Source organism: Ischnura elegans, chromosome 5, assembly GCF_921293095.1.
Source record: "Ischnura elegans chromosome 5, ioIscEleg1.1, whole genome shotgun sequence".
In the NCBI taxonomy this organism is placed as follows: Eukaryota; Metazoa; Arthropoda; class Insecta; order Odonata; family Coenagrionidae; genus Ischnura; species Ischnura elegans.
In genome coordinates this window covers 84240516-84265219 of record NC_060250.1, presented here as the reverse complement: position 1 = coordinate 84265219, position 24704 = coordinate 84240516, and the positions used below count along the sequence as shown (strand labels likewise).

The 24704-nt window shown below is 35.6% G+C and overlaps 1 protein-coding gene across 9 annotated transcripts in view; it reads right to left on the bottom strand.

Annotated features, from left to right (window-relative positions):
• Nucleotides 1-24704, bottom strand: part of LOC124159145 (chromodomain-helicase-DNA-binding protein Mi-2 homolog) — a 60624-nt gene that overhangs the window by 7921 nt on the left and 27999 nt on the right. For 8 of the 9 annotated variants that reach the window (XM_046534730.1, XM_046534731.1, XM_046534733.1 and 5 more), the window contains exons 14-32: nt 24121-24290; nt 23274-23359; nt 21993-22304; nt 21416-21655; nt 21101-21223; nt 20465-20652; nt 19583-19883; nt 18860-19048; nt 17452-17604; nt 16327-16564; nt 15698-15843; nt 13666-13757; nt 13333-13519; nt 12083-12334; nt 10914-11570; nt 10083-10339; nt 9142-9307; nt 8483-8677; nt 7777-8125 (exon numbers count right to left, since the gene is read on the bottom strand). In XM_046534730.1, the coding sequence (XP_046390686.1) occupies nt 7777-8125; nt 8483-8677; nt 9142-9307; nt 10083-10339; nt 10914-11570; nt 12083-12334; nt 13333-13519; nt 13666-13757; nt 15698-15843; nt 16327-16564; nt 17452-17604; nt 18860-19048; nt 19583-19883; nt 20465-20652; nt 21101-21223; nt 21416-21655; nt 21993-22304; nt 23274-23359; nt 24121-24290 (4301 nt within the window). Of the gene's footprint in view, nt 1-4668; nt 4743-7776; nt 8126-8482; nt 8678-9141; nt 9308-10082; nt 10340-10913; nt 11571-12082; nt 12335-13332; nt 13520-13665; nt 13758-15697; nt 15844-16326; nt 16565-17451; nt 17605-18859; nt 19049-19582; nt 19884-20464; nt 20653-21100; nt 21224-21415; nt 21656-21992; nt 22305-23273; nt 23360-24120; nt 24291-24704 lie in introns of all 9 variants that reach the window. The other variant, XR_006864908.1, reaches the window with a different exon arrangement.

Genomic DNA, 24704 nt, shown 5'->3' with positions numbered 1-24704 from the left:
ATTACAATCTAAGGAAACTAATCTTATGTTTTTGAGAAGAGTAACATACATTTTGATTAAGTCCTTCAATCCTCTCCACAAATATTAAAAATTTCCATACAAATTGATCACAACTCTGGAATTTCAATGAGAGACTTTTGAAATCCCAAAAAACATTTTGCAGTGAATTATCCTTTTTCAATAATGTTTCAGATGGGATGGACATTTCTAAAACAATAATCAGAGCCTGAACTGGAATGGCATGAATTTTTTACATTTTCCCAGGCCTTAAATTTTAAGGCAATCCAACTCTCCTTGGCTCTATTGGATTTCCAGATCTGTAGCAACCCTGACTTCCTATTGAGTTATGGGTGACCTACACCAGAGGCACTCAACCCAAACTTCTTTCAACACCCTTTTCATGTGCACCATATTCTTATTCATCAATGGAAAGACAGCATCATAATAACTATGACCACATTATTAATGAAGTAATGCAGTTTGATTCCAAATTCAATACGAACTTATGTCCATGCTGGTTACTTAGCTCTCAATCCAAGAAGTATGATTGACACCAACTAACAATCAAAACATTCTCTCTAAAGAGGATGCATGCCTCCTGTTGGACCGGTTTTTCTTGGTTACGGATTACTCACTTATGCCATCATGTTGACATTTTCAGGGTTTTTAAGTAAATCTTGGGCAACAATGGACTGTAGCTTGAATTTGAAAAAAAATTTCTACGCATAATATCTTATTTTTTATTTGAGAGACAGGTAAATTTTGACATAGGTCTACTCAATGCATTCCAACAATGTCAAGGTTATATGGTAATTTTTAAACAAATGAGCTACCAAATAAGACAAAAAATGAGCAGTTGAGAGGCAGGTATGCATCCTCTTAATCTCATTAATATGCATCAAATTAGAAGGCTACCGCAACTTGCGTGATACCTAAGGGATTTACAATGCCCAATCCCTAAGGACATCAGACATAATGGCTCAAGATACAAGATTAAAATACAATAAAAAGACAATCAGCATGATAATCACTCAAATGACGAGGAAAATCGCTTATGATGCTCCATTAAAAACATTATCTCATAGGATCGCAATAAAAGAATAATTAATTAAGATTTAAGATTGAGTGCCAATGGTCTACATGGGCATTTTTACGTATAACATTTCCTAACCACAGCATGCTAGACTAGAGCAATCTCTCTTCTATAATCATTAAGTGATAACCTTACTCCTTTCACAAGATTTCAACAGGTCTCAAAACATGGAATCCTAAGCTTTAAAAGAGAACTCCCACTCTATAAGTCAATAATTAATATTAATAGAAAATAATCCCATTAACCTATACTTGATCCCACATGCAGACCTCATAACTTCTTCCACAAGTTAATTTAAGGCAGCAATGCGATGGCATTCATGCACAATCTATCAGCTACACTTGTGTTCTCAGCAGCACTGAACCTGTGGCATCAACTACTTACAATAACATCTCACACAAAAGAAGCCAGAGCACATATTCCTCACTACTTGTTCAATCAACTACTTTTTCTATTTCCTTAGGCATATGATTCATTTAAAGGTATACCAGTAACCACCGGGCAAAATACAGAAATCACCTCTCACGTAACAATAATGTTAACACTCGAGTTCCTTATAAATTAAATCTATTCTAATCTTTACTCTCTCTTTTTTTGCCCATTATTTTAATGGAATTATAATGGAAACCATTTACGCCAAACCAGTAGATTACCAACAAACCTCTTAACATAATTAATGCATATACTAACATAATGCCTACTTAGTTTCAGTCAAAATAAATCTCTTTTTGAAACTTATGAAATTTCTGATGGGTGTTGTATACTTAGCAAATACATGAGGGCTTCAATTATCCCTCCGAATGGAGAGGCCACCCTGAACTAGATAATCGAAAGAAATGGATGATTCATTCATGATAATTTGATTGGAAATTTTTATCAATCTAGGTTTCCGTACCATCCCTCCTAAGTATCTTTAGCAACCATTCCACTGTAAACAAGTTTTGAGGAGGGGAAGGGTTACAGAAGGAGAACAGGGGATGGGACAAAGTGAGATTTGGGCATGTTCAAGGAAATGATTAGGGAAGTTGTAGGTAGATGATCGCATGAAGATAATCATTTGACTGATTACTGAGGTTCTACTACAAGTAGTTCAGTCAAATGCAGCGTTTAATTTAACAGATTCAATAATATTATATGTGCATTGTAATGCAATTTTATTCGCGGAAACTAATCAAGGACATATTTCAACCTCATGCCCCTTAAAATGCAACAATAACAGATTGATTTTGAAGATTATATTTATCTTTTCCTATGCAGGGTCCTAAAAAGCAATCTCAATAATAGATTCTTGCAGGAGTGCACACGTGAACAATATTTCTTTTCCCTCCCTTCTCATGCTACACACCAGTGGAAAGAATGAAACGGATTCATTAAGTTTTTAAAACCATTAAATAAAAATTTATAAAATGAAATTTTGAAGGAAGAGAATTTTTACCAGTGTTGACCCAAACTTATGATGCTCATATTGAAATAAGTTTCAAGTACTCAGTAATTGATTAAAAGGGAAAATAATTACATAAATTCAGTTTGACAAATAAGGATGTTTTAGAAAGAAAGCAAGAAAATATAGTGCTATCTTCAGAAAAATGCATAAATTACTTGAAAGAAATAAGGAGGAGTAGACATAAGAACATTAAAATTAAATACTTTCAGGACACAAACAACAAAGATGCTAAGTCTCAATATCTGTACTAGCTACTAAATAAAATTTTATGAAGAAGATCACCACTAACAAAAAATTCACTAAGCCTTACCAATTCCAGCTACTTGACAAAAATGATACAAGATCTCCTCAAAATGAAATCATTAAAAATGGGCACTGAGGATATATATAACAGCCCCGGTTTTTTCAATACTTAAGGCACTAGATTTTGACAATGTTATTGCAATCCTTAAGATAAAAATTTTTGGAATTCTTTGAACCTACTTTAGGTCAAATGACACTTAAATTAAGCTATTATTCCCTCCTAAAGCACACATTTATGCCAAACTCCATCACCAAGATTTTCAACTCTTTATAAAAACCTTGACTCACACAGTACTATGTACACCATAAGAAATTTATTTCCAAATAACCAGAAAACTATCTCTTCTCCTAGTAGCTTCAATGTTCCAATACAAACACAATATTTAATAATTGATAATGGCTTGTTTTCAAATTTTTTGCTAGAATTTAAAATAAATGTTATGCCCTAAGCACATTTGGAGGAAAAAAAAATGAAAACTAAACTGGCTGACCTCTCACACCAAGGGTTAGAAAGAAGAATACTATAAATATGAGAAAACGATTACTAAGCTGATGGAACAAAATTCAAGAATTGAACAAATCAATTCCTTGAATCAAGATAATGGGCAGTTGGAGACCAAGAAATATTGAATTATATTTTATTGCAGGAGGGTCCAGTAATGATGAAGATGATCACTAAATGAGAGATATGCCGAGGACATAAGACGAGCCAATTGCACTACAGAACAGTGTTATGTAGCACACGAAGAAGAGATGCACATGCACCATGCTAGTATGGAAATGGCAGACATGGAACATGCTTGCACACCACAGTTGTGTTTGAGTGTGTATGGAGTCAAGTCATGCCTCATTTAGAGTGCACTTCCTCAGAGCAACTGCACACTGCATACCGATGCAAATCAGCTTTGAAGTTTATCTTTACCAAATCCTTCTGCCTATCAATTCATTACTGAGTCACTAAAGGACAAGATACACCTTATTGAACTTCCCCCAGTTTTTCTTACGTGGATGAATAGCAAAACTAAAAGTACATGATCAAATTTTATCAATCTGTTTCTTAAAATTTTAAATCTCACACCCATTGTATGATCACCAAGGACACTTTCGGATAGCAGTGAGTGACTTCACATCCACATTATGGATAACTATAGCATGCAGTAAAGAACCTCGATTGCTCCATAATCGATGAAATACCTCCAGCTGAAATTATCCAACATCTAATAGTTTTAAGATGTTCTCCATTCACCTATCTGGAAGTAAGATATTACGGATTTTTTTTCAGATGCTAAACATTAAGTGTTTATCCTACCATCTTTAAACAATGATATTATTAAAAACGATACAGAAAAATTAATTTTGTCTTTGCCTTTTCATTAAAAAAACTATTTTTCATTTTTTTTAAGTTTCAAGAGCATATTTTCAAAACAAGGACATAAAAGGCTGGAACATTATCAGTATAAATAGTACAATGGTATTCATGAATATGAAATTCATATAGATGAGGTTCAAGAAACAATTAAGACAGGACAAAATAATCTTGCTAACATGTGTAATATTTGTGCAGTCATTTCCCTCGCGTTTCTAGAGGTTCATCTTTTCATATTTCACAATCAAGGGTTCCTGGACATGGCACTTGTTGATTTTAGCCAAGCCTTAACACAATACCTTTTTCAGATAGCGGAACACATTGCTTTTTAAATTATTGTTATTATAAATAATATTCCATCATTACATCTACTCCTCGGAATGCACTCTTGCCCTAAATGAGGCATGGCGGGACATTGGGATTGGGGCAGCCTACAGATGAGGACAAGGGAATGATACTTACTAAAACGGAGGGTTTCCGCTCAGAAGGGATTGGGAAGAGTGACAGACCGCATCACCATTCTTCAGATTGAAAGACTAATAAATGAAGGATTACATTATACTCAGCGGAATGCCAATATGCTATAAATTGTACGCCAATATCCAATTTGATATCAAAATTGTACCCAAGAAAATGATCATGCTGAAAGAATTTACCAGAAAATAAACCTATATAAACGTTTCCACCAAATTGTCTATAGTTATGACAGAATGAAGGATTATCATCAAATGACAGTTGAATTAATACTGTCAAATTCGTTTTCATGAGATCACTACAGTGAAATGTTCCTACAGAATTAGCACATGCGTTACAGAAATGTAATAAAAAATGGATATACATTCCTGATGATAAACTAAATGCAAAATAAAAATAGCTCTTAGTGAGCAAACAGCGCCTTTCCAACAAACTATAGAAAAAAAAAAAAAACTACAGATGGGACGTTCAAATAGTAAAATCACTGATTACCTCGAAGAATGAGCTTTTTACACAATTTGATATTTGATGACACAAAGTAATCAATTATTCGAATTTCAAATACAAAGCACAAATCGTCCGTGATTCTCTTTAAATCTGTTGACAATGGTTGGGACCCACATGGAGGTTTGCACATTTTGTTGATTCACCTTTAATAATATTTTTGCGAAAACTTATCATTGAAAGTTAGCATTAAAACATGCAGATAACTCCATTAGAACAACACTGAGAAGAATGTCTCTATACTTCCAAATGCAGACGAGATTGGCTATTCCTTTTCTCCTGTGACTGCCTGTTGCATAATGAAATTTACGTTTTACATATTCAAATTTCAAAGTAATTGTCAATTCTTCACTTAAGGCAATTTAAGGCTTGCAATAAACGAGTAAAGCATTATTAATAATACAACCTTTAATATGCACATGATAAAAAAAAGGAATTGCACTCCATGCACGCAAGTTTGACGTAATCGTGGGTGACAGTTGTGTTAGGATTTAGGAGATGCATTGAAGTGGAATGACTTGCAAAGTGTTTTTTATTTTAACGATCATTTCTAATTAAAATTGGTGGAAAAATTCATGTTGAGTTAAGCAGTATTCAATATTTGAGTAAGGTATTCGGAAAAAAATTAGGTATTTGTATTTGATATTCGAATCAGAGAAACATGCTATTCGATCCATCTCAAAAAAAAAAAAAAAAACTATCATCAAATTAAAGACAAATTTCAGTCTCCAGCATGAATTGACATCATATAATATCTACAAAAGGGCACTATTAATGAATGCAATGGTCAGCAACCAGACTAAACACCGGAGGATAATTTGAAGCCCTTAACAGGGTGGGTAAACTTTCAGATTATCAATATCATCGAGACTGAATTTGAAGACTGAGAGATCCACATTTCATCATCCATGAATAAAAGCTTGTATGCATTGATAAGGCCCATCAGTAACCCTAACTATTTAACTTAATCTCTGAGCATCTATCTACTTAAAATCATACCGCAGTGAACAAGTATGCAACACCCCGATGGAAGCCAAACAACCTACTACTTCTGATTTATGAGTAGACATGGCAAATCAGCCATTTCTTATTAGTTAATAATTAGAAACCAAGAGCTTCACTATGGGCATTACTTAATAGAATATGTTTAAAATTACAATTTTCAAATTAATAGCTAAATCACTCTAACATTTACATTACTACTGCCAAAAACCCAGAAATCATTCAATTTTTTAAGGAATTTTAAGCACTACATTGTGCTTCACCCATATTTAAATGAATAAATCTGAAATCATACATGACAAATGAAGAGGTTGCACTTAAAGAATATTACACACTAAAATACTTCGAACTTAAGCTTAACCACTCATTCATTGAATGTACATAAAGTCACTTTTTTTCCAAGTACACCACCTAACATTAGTCATACTAATACACAAATAACCCAATATTCAAAATAATAATCCCTATTTCCAACTTCACCATAAGAGAAAATCAATTGATTTTTGTGCCGTAAAATAGTATTTAAAGCATAGAAATAAGGGTTGAAAGTTCGGATTTGAAGACTCAATCGAATCCCATTAAATGCATTTGTTCAAAGTTCAGTTTAACTGATGGATTATAATTCAATCATCTCTTAAAAAATATTTAAATAAAACCCATATCAAGCTGGAAAGGAATATTTCCCAAAATTACAATCATATTCATACCAAATAGATTCTCTTGTCAACTACTATCAAAAAAGCCACAACAGACTAATCCTTCACCATTGCTATCAATTACTTTTGAAAATACAGTGGAACTCCGATCTATCGTTCCCGCATTGATCGGTTCCCCGAATTCGTCGATTTTTTCATCCATCCCCCTGAAAAACGATAGATTGAGGTTCCACTGTAATTACCATGCAATGCTAACAAAGATTCACTGATGAAGTCTGCATTATATGGCATCAGATAATTTTATTAAATTAAAATGACAATTCTTCAATTAGTCCATTTCTGTTCAAACTGACAATTAGTATTTGGAATTGATTACACATATGTAAAATGCAAAATCTAGGACATTATTTAATAAATATTGAGAGGTAGCTTCATAATAAGATACTATCTGGTTTCTCTAAACACTCCAAATCGATGACTAACCTATTCACTTGCAGCACTACACTGACTGCAGTAAATCTACCCCTGAATCATTGTTAATGGACTGAAACTTAGCTCAAAAATGAGTGATTACTGGATTCATTCCCACACACTGATCAGATACAAATGCATTCCCAAATATAACACATACTCATATAATTTACCATAAATACTATATAATTAATTTCAAATTTCATTTAAGCTATAAAGCTTTTTCTAAACCCTAGGAAATATAACCATTAATCATACTGATGTGGTAATTATATGAAAAATTTGAAAGTGGTACAAAGGGATCTTCTAATAAATACTCAGAAGCTGAATACCAACACCACCACAAAATATACTAAGTTCAACTTGACAGAAAAGAAATAAGTTCATTAATTCCCAGCAAAGAAATGACTTTTCAGTCACACAACTAAGCAAACATTAAAAATGCAAAAGTGCACTTGCTTACCAGGGAATCCAGACTGTGGCTGCCCAGGCACTGAGTACTGAGGCCTGAAGTTGGCAAAATTGCCACCAGGGAAAGAGCCAGGGAGTTGACCAGTCTGGAAGCCAGCGGGAAACTGGCCAGGAAGTATTCCCTGACCGGAGGCATTCGCAGAGGGGGCCCCAGGTGGCCCAATGGCCGCACCTGGGCTCGTACCATTCCCAGACCCACCAGTAGTCGCCAGTCGTGACAGAATAGACCTCTCAGACATCTGGAGACGCTGCGCAACTGGTGGAATGCGGGCAAGGGTAGCCGGGAGGCGACTCACATCAGACTTCATGTCAGAGAGCAGTTCTTCCAGTTGGTTGAGAACCTAAAAGAAGGCAAGAGATACAGCCCAATGAGCTACACCAGCTTCTCAGATTTGAACACGGGCAACAACTTGTGACCAGTTTGAAGCACTCAAAAGTAAGCACTCTCTCCTTCTAAGCACTCCTCAAAAGGAAAACATGGAGTCAGCAAGGGTCAAAACATTTTAGCCTGACTCCAGATTTTCAAGGCTTAAAAATTTCCATGCTGTATTACATTGTAACTTAAATAAAAACACTTTCAACATCCACAGTTTTATCAACAAGAGATCAAAATAAATTTAAGGAATATGAAGTAGGCTGGCATCTCTCAATGATTTCGCCAATTTATTTTTTCAAAAAAAAAAAAAAAACTATCTTACCTTGTGGAGTACAGCATTAGCTGGCTTGTTCCCGGCCAAACTTTCCTTTGACAGGTGCTGATGAGACTCAGCTAGACACTCAACCTCAGCAAATCGAGCATTCAGAGACATGGCTGGATGATTAGGATCTTGGGTGAGGTTTAAGTATGCAGCACGGCGAAGTTGTTCCTCTATCACTAGGGCCTGCTCAAGGAGCTGTGGACAAACAATACAAGTGTTACCTGTCCATCATTGCAATTACACTTTAAACTTCATCCAAGAGGATAGCATTATTATTGATCACAAAATATGGTTCTAATAAGAGAGCATATAGAAAAATGCCATATAGGAAACAATGAGGCAAATGACCTATCCACCTGAATAAATTTTTGATATAATTTTACTGATGAATAGACATTCAGCATATGCACATAAACTACGTTGAATACAAATTTATCTATGGAAAATAAGAGTGTTTCCTATGCCCAACGAAAAATTCCTACTGTCAATTAGAGATAAATAAGCTTAGTCATGACTATCAAGCAGGAAAAAGTTTGTAGCAAAATGAATGAAGAACTTAAATGTAAGTTATTTCTAAGGGAATTATGATGACAACAAATAATTAGTAACATTTACTATTAAAATAAAGAACTTCCATATACACTGCAGTTGATTCTCACCTTAAACCTCCTGGCCAAAAACTTGTTTTTGATTTCCAGGAAATTTCCCTTACCCACGTCCATCTTGAAAGGCTCATTGATGATGGCAAACCTGATATCATTCTGAATGTCTTGCCAACGTCCATACCCATGGGTAACAATGCCAGCAAGCAACCAGTAATCATGCCTACATGAGATAATAAAGGAAAAAACTAGAAAAGGTACCCACAGCTGGCTAAATCAAAATAATAACTACACAAAATTCTCATTTATGGATCTAAGGGATCTTAAGTGCAAAAACTTGCAAGGTAATGGATAACTTAACTGCAAATAAGGAGATTATAATTCATCAGATTAATCCAAATGCAAACAAAATGCTGAAACTAAGTGTAACTGAATATTACCCTTAGTATTTGCACATAGAGTGAAGGAATTTTGATGAAGTTTTTCACCTCCATAAGTTCATTTTTTTAACTCAAGGAAAGTACAAAGAGAAATATTGAATATTACTTATGGTGAACACGTAGTATGATTGCATATTGGAAAATTTCTAATACATCATAACAAACAATTAGGACACCAATATAACTAACAGCCTTGCTTCATAGAAATGATAAGAGATATTCAATTATGGAAAAGAATATGACAATTCAGTTGATGTGATATGATTAAAAGCCGCTGCTTTAGTATGTTGATTAACTAGAGAGTCTGCAATTACCATTTATTTCGGTTTCAACTCACAAGAGACCAGACCACATATCTGTTTATTGCACCAATGTCAGATCAATGAATAGGATATTACAGATTAGGTTTATGACCCGTGGAGTGCAAAAATGTAATTCAATTTACAAAAGTAATAATGTGAAAAATCAGTGCAACCTTAATTTTCCTGAAAAGTAGATAATAAGTGCATCCAAAATACAGCTTGGTTTCACCATATTAATAGTAGGAACTTAACCAACCTCCTGTGCCAAATTTCATACTCCCGACCAGGAACTGCAGCCTTCTCTTCATTCTGCCAGAGGGTGTGCAACTCAGTGAATCCACCATCAGCAATGTTGAACATGAACTTCCGCTTCAGTTTCTCAATGCTAGCAGCATCTTCACCGGTCATGGCCAAAATGGCAGGAGACGATAACATGGGCTTGGGACCCTCTTCTTTTCCATCCTCCTTCTTCTCGTCCTTAGTGGATGAAGTATCATCTCCACCTTCCTTAGCCTTCAAGCAGGAAGAATAAAATTACATGAGTAGATATAAAGGTATGCCTTGAAGGATATTGGTCACTGGAATTATTCATCAGTATTGCTTCATTAATTTGAAAACCTCCTTGAACTGAATTACTGTTAGATAATAGGCTTCTACAAACCAGCTTGGAATCAGCTTGTCTTTTGGGTTTCTCAAGTTTATGTCAAAGAAATGAAAAACTTTGTTGTATTCCACCCATTTATTTAAGGTAAGACTAGTTTTGACGCAGTGGCATCATCCTCAATTACTAGTAACTACCTTAAAATAAATTGGTGGAACACAGTACAGTTTTCCATTTCCTTTAAGTTAAAATAAATTTCCACAAAGTTGAGCCAGAGACGATACAGAATCTCTTAAGTTATTTTGTCAGGAATGATATATTTTAGAAAATTTCCAGTTTCCTTCTTCAGATCTGTCTTTCGAAACTGGAACATTTCCACAGCATCATTCCACATGTTATGTCACCGGAGAGAAACTAAAGGACTATCATGATTAGGAATTTCTCTTACCACAGAATGTACCCTTAAATAAAAATTTGCCAACTCACCCCCTCTTTCTTCTCCTCGGAGGCACCCTCCTTGGCCTCGTTGCCTTCTCCAGTCTTGCTCTCATCACTTTCCTTTCCTTCCTCCTTGGTGGTGGCAGCTGCTGACGGCTCTCCCTTCGCCTCGGCAGTCTCCTCCTTCTTCACCGCTTCAGCACCCTCACCCTCTTCCTTCACCTCTTGAGCGGCAACCACCTCCTTCTCCTTTGCGACCTCCTCTACATCTGCCTTCTCTGTCTTTGCAGGCACTGCAGAGGGAGCTGTTGACGCTGCACTGGAAGTATCCATTGGAGTTTCAGATGTGGCCTCTGGCTCCTTCTTCACCTCCTTTGGTGCCTCTTCCGCAGCTGCGGCGGCCGATTCGCCTCCTTCCTTAGTCTTGGCATCTTCTCCCGCATCCTCTTGGGGTTTGGGTGTCTCAGTCACTTCCTCCTTCACCGTGACAGTTGCATCTGTAGCAGAGGCCGCCTCCCCCTCTTCCTTCTCGCTTGGCTTTGCCTTCTCAGCCTCTTCCTTGGCCCCTTCACCCTTCGTCTCCTTGGCTGCACCCTCATCTTGGGACTTCTCCTTCTCCTCAGTCTTGGCTTCGCCCTCGACCGCCTCCTTGCCTCCTTCCTCCTTGGCCTCCTTTGCCTCTGGCTTCACACCCTCCTCGGAACCCTGATGAAATGAGAGAGCAGTCCCAATCATGAGAGAATCGCCAAAAAATTACGGATGGATTAGCTTGGCTCTTGGCTCACCAGTTTTCCCAGAGGTTTTTGTTTGAGAATGATAGGATTTATTCTAATCAGATTACATTCCAAACTGTTTATTATGTTTGGTTGCAAAGTGATTAGATTTATATGATTAGAATTTGATGAGTCATAAATGTTTTACACAGAGGAAGCATTAAGTAGATTCACTATTGCATAAAAAGTTTGAACACCTTTATAGAGCATAATTTACTTGAAAGAGAGTGATGTCAGGAAACCAATAAAATATATAGAGATATCTTTCAGCATTATTTGAGGTGGTTCTCAAAACGTGAACACTAGAATCATTAATAGCTCTTGAAACACTTGATTAAGAACTGGAACCGAAAACTGGTATCACAAACTGATGCCCGTGACCCAACCAGAACCATAACCAACAAAAAAGTGAAGCCAACTTATGCTTCTTTCATGCAAAATTACCTCATCTTTATCCTTTGGCATTGAGAGATTAGTTGGTCCAGCTCCATCCTCCTCTTTGCCAGAAGCCGCAGGTGTGGGGCTAGGTGCTGCACTGGGAACAGGCGTTGCACTTGTGCTTGTTGCAGCACTTCGGATCTCACCACCATTTGTAGCCTTATCTCCTTCCATTGGCGGCCTTACAACAGGCTCCACTGGCTTACGAATGAGTTCGGGCATACTGTAGTAGCCATTGATGTGCTCAAATTCCTGTACCTAGAAATATAATTAGATTATTAAAACACCTATCTCATTTCATAATAAAAGGGTGTAGAATATCCAGGTTACATTAATTCGCTGATGAAGATATCAAAATTATTCAAAATAACTGTCAGAATAACATATTGAAAGGGATTTATGTAAATTACTTAAAATGAAAATGCTGTAAATAAAAGCATGTCAATAAAAATTCCTTTTGTTTTTACAAATATAATTTTAAATCACATGTATTTAATGTTAATGGTACTGCAATTTCTCACAGTATAATTTACAATTGCAAGAACCAACTTCAGCTTTGGCAACTTTGCAAAGAAGAAAATGACCACCTTTTCAATCTTCACTTGTTCCATTGATATCAACCTCATGCATCTAATCTGTGTTCATAAAAACAACAAACAATTGCACTGATTTTGGCAACTTTGCGACTAATATAAATTTTAAGGGTTTAAGTTTATTGGACTTCCACTATGCTTAAACTGTGTTTCAAAACAATGATAAAATTAAAAATTGGAAGAAAATTTTTTAGCAAGAGTTAAAGGTATACATAATGTATGTTTCTCTATAATTACTTTCAAAAAGGCAATTTTTGTGTGTTTCAGTGGCCCGTTAAAGATAGCACAATATAGATAGAATTGTTTGCTCCACAGTTTGTTGTCAGCCACAATCAAACATTCATACATCTTGCAGAGCATAATATACTCATGGGGTAAAAGCATTACCATTGTTACCATTTATGAGGTACTTGTAAAAACAGAAAGACTGAATACATGTGTGTGTAACTTAAGAATAATACATAGACAAATTATTGAGTTATCCTCTTTCATGGCTAAACTTTAGGCAGTCTATTGAAATGCCTCAAACAAAACAAAAGTTTATATTGATAATCTGTACTTGCAGCACATACCACTAGCACTTAAAAAATTGGAGGCACAATTTTATAACAGAACTTTTAATATCCCAGCCCTACTTTCAGCTCATCAAATAATGCTACCAACCTTCTTACGAATCAAAGACATGACTCCAATCCTGGTAAGGACATGTTGCCTGCTGAGGCCTTCACGAGGAACCCCATCAGCAAAAGTTTCTGCATTATCAGCACCAGGCTCACATAGATGTCGCATGAACAAAGAGACATATGACTTGAAATTTTTCTCTGATTTTCCACGGAGATCACGAACCAACCTAAAACAGAGGAAGTCACAATTTTAGGCTTTTTTTATAAATACCTTAAAACCAAAATTTTGCCAGCTAACAGATAAGTGTCTCTACTACAAGTGACACTAAGTATCTCCACTCAGAACTCATGAGGCTAAAACTAGTGAACTCACCACTGAGAATTAAAAGCATCCTGGGGAGGCATCCCATAACGCATGATAGCATTAAGGAAAGCTTTCCTCTGCCTAGCATTGAATCCAAGGACCTGCAGAATGACAGGAAAAACGTTTTAGGAATTGCTAAGATAAAATTATGACATTTGTAACATTTTCTGGGTATTTGTCATCAGGATCATCAATGTTAATCATGGAATTAATGATGCTCCAAATAGGGAGATGGTTTGTTGGAGAGGGCCTTTAATGGAAGCCTACAATCAAAGGAACATTCCATTCTAAAACCTCTTCATTCCCAGGATCACTGTGCATAGCACAGCGATCACTGAAGGAATTAATATAGCGAGTGCAAAAAATACAGACAAGCAGAAACTTCCCACTGTCTATCACAATGATTGCTCACTCGCCTGTCATATGAGTAAGATTTTGCATCATTTGACATACCCAGAGATTTTTTAATAAGTGAATTAAAATGATACTTGGCTAATCTCATCATCAAAGCAAGTAAATATCACTTTGTACTCCTACATTTAGTTACACCCAAGTAACAATAGGCAGTATGAACACCAGAAGAAGCATCAGAAAGTTGACATAACACCTAGCTAAACCAAAGACAAGGATAGGAAAAGCAAAACATGGAAGTGACAGAGGAAGTTTGATGGAGAAAGAGTGGACGTACCCAGCAGAACAGGAGAAAAAAATAAGAAACGAGTAACAAGTAAGAGAAAAGTACAACGAGAAAGAGAACAGGAGACAAAAAAGAGGAATGAGAGATGGGAAAGAAGAATAGTAACCAAAGTTAGGTGCGAAAAAAGAAGGCTGGAGGTGTATGAGTGAATATGAAAGGCACAGAAGGGAAACAGAGACGTGAAGGTACATTCCAACTAAGCTTCATGAAGAAAGATCCAGAATCTAACAAGGACATCCATTCCTATAATTATTACCTGATCACAAGAAGTACAAAGAGCAACTGAGAAATTTCAATTAAAATTTAAAGAATTTCCCCGTCCTTGTGTAATTATACAGGAATATTTCTGATTGTTTATAAATATATTTACGTAATGCCGCTAATTGGCCCCAATCATTTCTTGAATGAATTAAGTTTATATTTGTGCATGAATAAGGTAATCAGCATTTGCTCATTGAAATGAAAGTCTAACCAATGATTTATGTGTATGTGTCATTAATGAAAGATTGTGTTTAAGATAAGATTACTTAAGGTAACCCGTTGGATTTCAACTGCTTTCGTACTTTCATTCCATAATGGAGTCAAAATGAGTAGGGCAACAAATTACTACTTCTTCACAGAACTAATTTGAATCAACCATTGACTTAAAAATGCATGGTGTCAAATTCAAAAAAGGGTTAAGGGCAGAAATCAAACAGAAGCTTGCCATTCAATGAAATATACAAGTAACTAAGTTTACAGATTTTCATATTGTATATTTAGAGCTACTAACTCCTAATTAGAGAAAATGAGCTCAAAATTAATTACTTTCTTTGAGTAGGCACTACGTTTGGTTTATTTGACTGGAAACCCCTGGTTGAATAACAGGATCTTAATTTGGTATTTCCTAAATTTAGACATATTTTCAGAGAAAGAAACATTTTCCAGTCCAGTGAGAACAAAATAACCAAATTAATCATTAGAAATAATTCACAATTGGTGGAACCTTAAACCAAGAATAGCTTTCCATCAATAAGATATCTCTGTTTTGTCACTGAAACACTGAATTTCGTACTGGAATTGGGAGGTAATTTGTGTTTATACATAATATGAGTAAAGACCCATTCGACTAACAACATTGTAGATGATGTGACACTCACAGGAATTGCTTTAATAAAATCTGTATGCAATCTAAATATTTTCAAGTCCTACTAACTAATGATATCATACTACCCTGCAAAATTAATTATAAATTCACAAGCCATATCCAGTTCCAGATCAGTTAGACAAATACATGGAGTCCATGCTCAATGAAAGGTTGTCATTACTATTCTTAAGAAGTTATTGCAATAAGAATTGGCTTACTTCAATGTTTCCTCCAACCCTGGCAAGAAGAGGTGGTAGAGGTCGATCCTTCTCATCCCTCCTTTCCATGCCTCTCCTCTTGCTACGGCGACTACCCTCGCCCCCATCAGTCTTTTCATCAAAGTCGTCATCTTCCTTATCATCATCTGTGTCAAACACATTAATACCAGATTAATGAACAAATTGGAAGTAGTGATAAATCTTTAAATAATGACCAACATCAAAGTCGACCTAAAGTCAAGAACATTTCTCTTACAAATTTGGTACCTTTTAAAACAAACAAGAACCCACAATACATAAATCTCTTAAAGCAAGGAAGGATATCCTCCATGCATGCATTAGATCTTATAAGGTACTAGGTCAATGCCAATAAAATTAATAGTAACTTAAGTGGCAATTGGTTCATTAGAATTTACCAAATCTACTTCAACTTTCAACATTTGAACAAGAGCTTGAATAAAATTGAACCCCAAAAATCTGAAAATACTCTCTAGAAAGCAACCAAAAAGAAACTAACCAACAATAAGGATATTAAAAGTGTATCATCATCAGAATAAAGAAACTGCCCCGTGTTATCACCTCCAATAATACCTACATAATGCCAAGAAACCTGACACTATTAAACTAACCAGATGGAGCAGAGAAGTCAGAGTTGTAGTCTGACAGATTATCCTGCCACGATGCATCATCCCGACCATCAACAGCGTCATTGTAGTTAACCTGCTTCCTCACTCGCTTTCCTTTTCCAAGGGTGCGAGCAAGATCTTCCTGCTGTTGCTCATAATGATGACGCAACAACTTCACCCAGTAGGCAGGATCAGTATTTTCTGCTTCCTGCTTGATAATTTCTGTGCCAACATCTTCCTCCTGATAGGATTGAGACTCAGTCAATAATTAACAACAAAATTTGCCACCGTTAAATGAACTGTAAATTGGCAATCCGCCACAAGTAATTGCCACTAACACTAATCAGGGGGTATAATAATAATAATCAAATGTCAGCGCTTCAATTCCTGTTCTAGCAAGCACAAACAAAACATGCTTTTAGGACAGAGCTAAGAAAATTCTATTTAAAATTAAAGCAAGTGGATGGAAATAATTGGTGAATTCAAGCACTAAAATTTAAAATTCAAAATTATGGATTTATTGGTGTATAACTTCAGTAAATTTGAATCTTAAATAATTGAATAGAAAATTGAAAAATAATCAGATAAGCACCTCCTAATAACCATTTTCATAAGTTTTTGACACAAGTACCATGGGACCTTAAAATAATTGTAGCATGATTCATGGAATTGCATCAGCCAGTAAGCATATGCTTGGGTGAAAATAGAACCGGAGTTTACTTCTTACTAAATTTATCGCAGCATTAATGCGTGAGGCCATCCATTAAATGATAAGAACGGGCCACTCACAAAGATGCAATTAAAAAAAAAAGATTACCATGAAAGAAACTTAATATCCATTCTTTTCCATCCATGACTTTCCCAACTGGTTTTGATGTGAAAGCATTCCCGCTCATTTGAAGGTAGTGTGTGGTCTAACAACACTCCACATTTAATGAAATTCTACATAATTTCAATATAGGATAAATATACATGAAGAGCCAAGAAAACCATTGAAACATAATCGCCATTCATACTTCATTCTCAACTCCATTTCCTTGATCATATAACAAGCATGTCCATCAATAATCAGAGCTCTAAAAATAAGAATGGTCCACCAAAATCAGCAACTTATACTAATCAACTCACATCTTCTCCTTCCTTGGTCACGTAACTGGCCACTTTGAAGGATGATAAGTACTCGTTTGCCCAGTTCTCCTTCTGCTCAATACCCAGCTTGGTCCTGTCAAGCAAGTCGTCAATTGCCTTTTCGTCATAATGAATGGCTTCATCTTCTTTACCCTATAAAACAAAAAAAAGTAAAAGCATGTTCATACAGTGTGCATGAAGCATATTTAAATACAGAAAACAATAATAATTGAGCAGTTTCTTTTGAAAAATCAAAAAACATCAGAATATTAAAAAAAAATTTTTTTGAAGATAGCAAGCTAAAATCTTGGGACTTTTTGACTTGAAAAGTCTTCCATTCACAATGCAAAAGGCATACTTTAAGTACACACAAAATAATTTACAATAAACATGCATTTCCATCTTCTGTCACCTCAAACACAAATTATGATGCATAACTAGTATTTCAAAGTAACTAGGCAATGGCCAGATTTGCAATGAACAATAACATTTTCCCTCCCATTGTTTTTATTTAATCACTGACAAATAGTACTAGCTAGGCATCTGGCTGCTTGGAAAGCAAAGGCTTCAGTTATATTAAAAAATTGAATAGGGTTATTTTCTTAATCAAAGAAAACGAAAGGCATTGATTGCGACTTGTTACCTACCATTAGGGTATTCATAATATACTAATTCTGTATTTGATTTTAGAAGTCCCAGTTTAGACAAATGTTAATGGTCAATTTTAACCTCATTTGAAAAAGGCCAGATTGGCATCCATGCTATGCCACTCCACAAGACGTCACAGGGACTTAGATTCTAAAGGAGTACATAGGAGTTTTACATCACCTGAGATTAGCAATGCACGCAGGAGGCACAGAGCTCAAGGAAAGATTTCTTAATAATCACCCATTAAAATTGCCTATGGACGGAAAGTTTCCTTCGTTTGATAGGGTATTAATAATCCTTATTTAAGCCAAGTGCTACCTGCTAGCAGGGAACTCTAGGGAACCGCGATGCTCGGCAGCAAGGAGCCTGCATCATAGCGGCAAGCAAGTAGCCTGCATCATAGTTCATAGCCTCACACCCAGGTGGCCTCACTCAACAACAGCCAGATGTCACACGGGCTTTTCCCTGCATTCATACTTAGCCGTCGCGTTTTCGCACGCTTGAAAATTTTCACTTTTCATTTATTCGCGAAAAATAGACAACGTCATTTAAAAATCTAAAAGCATAAAATATGTACTCCAGGGGTAATAATCTTTCAATTTACGCAATAAAAAGTAATAGGAAACCACCCTATTAAACTAGATGAAAAAACTGCTTTGGATGCATCATTACATAAGGTATTTCTCAACACTATATAGTGATGTGGTGAAAAAATTAGGAAAAATAGCTCATTTCACAAAGAAACAAGGCACTTTCTCACCTCCTCCTCTTTGAAAAGCTCCTCTGTACCAAACCTCAGAATGTCATCCAGCTCCTGCTTGGTGAAGTTGGTTCCACGACCACCCATACCAGGCCTAACAACTAAGTGAGTCAACATCATTTTCCTCTTTGCCACTTGTGTTACACGCTCTTCCACTGAATTACGCGTGACAAATCGGTATATCATCACCTAAAATTTAAAAAATCAATAAAGAAGTGAAAATACAAAACATTAACGACACCACACAAGCACTCTTCCATTCTGTATGTTTTCCAAAAATTGAATTATAGCTCTCTGTAGGGTTGCCATTGATTCTAAATCTAATTTTATTCATTCATTTGTTCCCATAGTTTTGCTGCAACAGAAAATACTGAAAAAAGGCAGGGATGCACTGAGTAAAACATATGACTTAAATGGAAAACAAGTCATTTTTTGAGATACATGAAGAAAAGTTAACAATTGGCCAATTTTTGCATTAGCCATCAAAAGAGCTGAAATCAAAACGGAGAGTTTCTCGTACTTTCTCTCGCGTGGAACACCTCATCAAACTTTCCTAATATCAATACAAAAAGATAAACCCCATGCTTGGTATATAAAACTCAAAATATATGAACAGGAATACATTTATTTCAAGTTACTATAAATTCAAATCCCTAAATAACAGTGAATTAAATTAATGGTTTAGATGATGTAGTCCTTTAAAAATACCATTCCACAACTCACCTTGTTTGACTGACCAATACGATGGGCTCTTGAGAAGGCTTGGATGTCATTATGAGGATTCCAATCAGAATCGTATATGATTACAGTATCAGCTGTAGCCAAGTTAATACCAAGACCACCAGCCCTAGTGGACAGGAGGAACACAAACTGCTGAGCACCTGGAGCATTAAACCTGTCGATGGCCTCCTGACGTTGAGATCCTGTGATACTACCATCAATTCTCTCATACTTGTACCCCTCACCCTCCAAGAAATCCTCCAGAATGTCCAACATTTTAGTCATTTGTGAGAAAATCAGGACTCTGAAAAGAAAAATTGGGAAAAAACAAAAAATAATCACATCCGAATATTTTTTTACCAAAAGCAGAGAGGAAAAAATTCATTTAAAATTCTAATTATAAATTGAAGGGAGAGAAATTTGAAAGGCTTTTTTCAGTATCATAAGAGGATTGCAACACTGATAATTCTTTCACTATGCAATAAACAAAAAGAGAAACAACAATTACTTCAACAAAGAGGACCTGGGTTAATTATTGCTTCCTTTTCCAGTAATTCCATTGTACAAATAATTTTCATAGGTAATAATCGATAATACGAATATCTGACACCTCAAATACACTGATCAAAGGGACCAGAGCATGTATTTACCATAGGCCAATTGCAAGACGTGAAGTTAAAATCTCACAGGCACCTCCTTGTGCAGACTTCAAAAATTTTTGAAAAATATGTTCCCACAATATGCCACAACCATACAGAAATGACTAAGTTTGCAAAGACTGCTTGCCAAATAAAATCTTGGGAGATGGAGATGACACCCTTAGTATGCTTTCATTCATAACCTTTAAAAACAATCATCTTAGATTTAAGATCAATGGAAACTTGCCTGTGCCCCTGATCTTTCAAGGTGTGGAGCATCTTGGAAAGTAGTACCAACTTTCCAGAGGCCTTAATCAATGCACCAACTTCATATGTGCCATTTATAGAAGTTGGGGCTTCCTGTGCAGCAGCAGGGAAAAGATATGGGTGGTTGCAACATTTCTTCAAGTCCATCATTATGTTCAACAGAGAAACCTAGATGATAAAGGACAAGACAAATTGTACAATAGCCACTATGAAATATTGATGAGTTAATCAAAGTATACAGAGCTACAAGAAGCAAAAAAATCTTCAACAGATATTAAAATTTAAAAAAGTAAATAAAGGGTCCTCAACATTGGCTTGGTGCTAAAAAATAGGAACACAAAAATCCCTATATTCACTCTAGTCAAGACAACATTAGGGCCAAATTCCAACAGCAATCACCAACACAGATTTATGATGTAAATATGAAACTTAATACATACTTGCATAACTGCATTTCAAGCTGTGGAATAGATTGTGGAATTCCACCTAGTGATTTCCTATTTTGAGGTGTTGTCAGCATAATTTTAGATTTTAATGAATACAATATTTTACTGATAAAACTTTCTAAATTAGAAATTCTAGCAAAGTCTAGCAAAAAACTATGTTTTGGTCTCACCTGCTGACCACCTCCTTTGGCATTCAGAGCTTCAAAGTTACGAGTGAGGATATATTTATAATACTTCTTTTGCATTGGTGAAAGTTCCACTCGGACAATAAATTCTGATTTTGCTGGCATGTTCTGCAAAGAGAAAAGTACATTAGTTTTGAATACAATTCATTACAATTGTACAGGTTAAAATGATTGCAATACTCAAGTTATATTTGTGCAAGGCAACAATAAGATGCCCATTCTTAACACAAGCAAGATATAAATACAGCCAATAATATAACACAACAAGCATTAAATCTTGAGAAAATTATGTATGATTACCTTAAGTACATCAGCCTTAAGTCGCCTCAGCATATGAGGCCCAAGCATGTCATGCAATTTCTTCACTTGCTCTTCCTTAGACAAATCAGCAAATTCATTCTGGAATGCTGAGAGGTCATTAAACTTATCCTGACAAAGGAAGTTAAGAAGATGGAACAACTCCTCCAAGTTGTTTTGCAGAGGGGTACCAGTGAGCAGCAACTTGTACGCAATATGGTAGCTATTCAGGATTCGGAAGAACTAGAGGAGATAAAAATGCATCTTAAAAATAAATAAACAGTGTGTAGCCAGAATTGACACACTCACCATGGCTGATACTACGCCACAGAAGTAAAAATAAAATTATCATTGCTATTATTAATAAAAGCATCATTGATACAACATTTAACACGGTGCTTATCATAACAAAATGCAAGATATTCATGATGGAAAAACTCATTTGCCTTGAACAGGAAAATGATTTTTTGCCGACAGAAATTTCTCACATTTAATCACAGATCTTCTCATAGAATTTTAAACTGGAATGTCTGCCATGAGAGCCAAGACAGGTTTGAATTAGCATGCATCAGTTGCTTACTTTAGACTGATTGTTTTTCAGACGATGTGCCTCATCCACAACCAACACAGCCCAATCAATAGAGCCAAGACATGCCGCATCAATTGAAACCAGTTCATATGAGGTCAGCAGTACATGGAATTTGACCGAAGATGCCTTAATTTTAGAAGCCTTATTGCCACCACGGACCGCTCCCTCTTCGAAAGACAACTCATGTTCCCTGATGACAACTCTTGAGTCTTTGTCGCCGACATACGTCACGACATAAAAATCTGGAGCCCAGGTTTCAAATTCTCGCTCCCAATTGATGATTGTTGATAGAGGAGCACTGACCTACAATTTAAAAAAGGAAAACTTAGTGACCATCTTAGCAACCAACTTAATCATTTTCTGAGAATATCCCACATAATTTAAAATCAAATTTTAACTTCCCTATATACATTTACCAAGGATTCAACAGTGAAAAAACCAAAACAAAGTCTATCGATTCAATGTAAAAACCCACTACAGTGGAAGTCCCTTTATAACAACAGCTCTTGGGAACTGAGAAGTTGCATGCAATAATGAACTGTACTTATTACCAAAGGTAGTTAGATAATCCAAAAAAAATCACTCCACAGGTTACCACGGCAAAGTTAAATGGTTCCTTGGCTATCTCTTGCTATGATGCACAAAGGTTAAGAAAAGACTTAGCTGTTTCACAAAATAAAATATAATATATTTGCGACAGGTTTCGATACAGCGTATCATCATCTGGCCAGATGATGATACGCTGTATCGAAACCGGTCGCAAATATATTTTATTTTATTTTGTGAAACAGCTAAGTCTTTTCTTAACCTTTGTGCATCATAGCAAGAGATAGCCAAGGAACCATTTAACTTTGCCGTGGTAACCTGTGGAGTGATTTTTCATTATTATGAAACAGCTAAGTCTTTTCTTAACCTTTGTGCATCATGAAGGAGTTTTACCACGTTACGCCAACCACCATCGCATTTATCTCTTGCTAACTCAAGCTTGGGGCTTCCACTGAACTTTGAATAGAAAATATTCTTAATTTTTGCAGAACATGAAGAATCAATAAAAACCAAGTCCAGAAGCAACATAATAACAATCAAACATGACAGATAATATAATAAAAAAACTTAGAATCTTAAAAGGGATGTTGGAAAAACCTCGTAACAATAATGATATGCACTTTGAAAGTAAACTTGAATTGTAAAAAAATCTCTTACATTTAACGTGTAGAAAAATCATTCAGAAAAACCCAATGACCATAATAGTCTTAATTTTAAAGTACATACCAAGAATGGTCCCCGACAGTGACCCTCCTTGTACAGTGAATACAAGAAAGTGATGGTCTGGATCGTCTTCCCCAAACCCATTTCATCTGGAAAGCAAATTAAGAATATTAGACAAACCGAACATGTTATCTGCTCAAATTCAGGGGAAAAGAGCAATAAAAAAATAATTGCAAAGCCAAATCTCAAAAGTGACATGAATTATGTTTCCTGTACTGACCAAAAAGCTTCCATACTACCAAAAAAGGAAAGGATTTACACACTCTTACACCCGACAAAAATCAGTAAACCGACAGCATTTATCCAACTAAGTATTCATGTAATTTTTTAATTTAACATGTCATGGAAATGGCATTAAAATTATATCAAAAATATGAAATCTAATTGAAAAATAATTCTACATACACACAAATAGAACTCTTTGAGATTAGCCAGAGGAAAGAGCAAGTGTGTCACCATAATTTCACTCAGAAACTTTCAACTGAGAATGGGCAATCAAATTATAACACTATACTGGCAAAATGATTTCAACTAATTGTTATATAATTAAATTTACAATTAAGAGATACCTGTAAGAATAACTTCGTTACACCTCAAAGGTAAAGCATAAGCTAAAGTTAAAAAAAACACCATTAGAAAAAAATAATAACGCTAACATTTTTGAAGACACTAAACTTGATACAGGAGGACAAACAATGACTGGAATACATGCTTATGAAGGAATTAAAAGGCACAGTCTATCAAAAAGAGGCTTACATATTAGGACTAAATTCACCCAACAGAAAGCCTCAACTGAAAATAGGACATGATCAATTTAGTCAAGGAAACAGAAAAAGAGATGAAATCATACCAGCAAGAATTGTGTCAATGCCTTGTCCCCAGGAATACCTCAACCAATTCAGACCTTCCAGCTGGTATTCGTGCAATGCCATGCCAGTTTGGTCAACAAACTCAGGCTGCTTTTCATACTTCTTTTTGAGATCAGTTGAAGGTTTGTCAGGAGGAGGAGTGTAGCGACGCCTGCAAAAATATCTTGTTTCAATGAACTAGGAAACAAAAATATACTAACTACCTGATATCATCCTTCATTTAAACAATGAATTATTTATTTGTAGAGGACCCAATATACTTAACCCAAACAAAAACCTTTCTCTGATTCATTGAAAGTTAAGAATGGCACCAACTGAATTTCATAAAATATTAGCAGGCTCATAATTTGATAAAGAAAGATGGAGAATTTATCAAATTAAGGTTTTCATAAGTGCCTAAGTAACAAAATTCCATAATAACAACTTATGGCATTGAATTTCTATTTCAAATGAGCTGGGACAATAATTAGCTTTGGAGGTTATCATTTTCACTTGAGCATACATAAATGTTTTTCATTTCAAGCAACAATTCTCTGTCCTTCACTTCAGTACAATTTGCAATTGA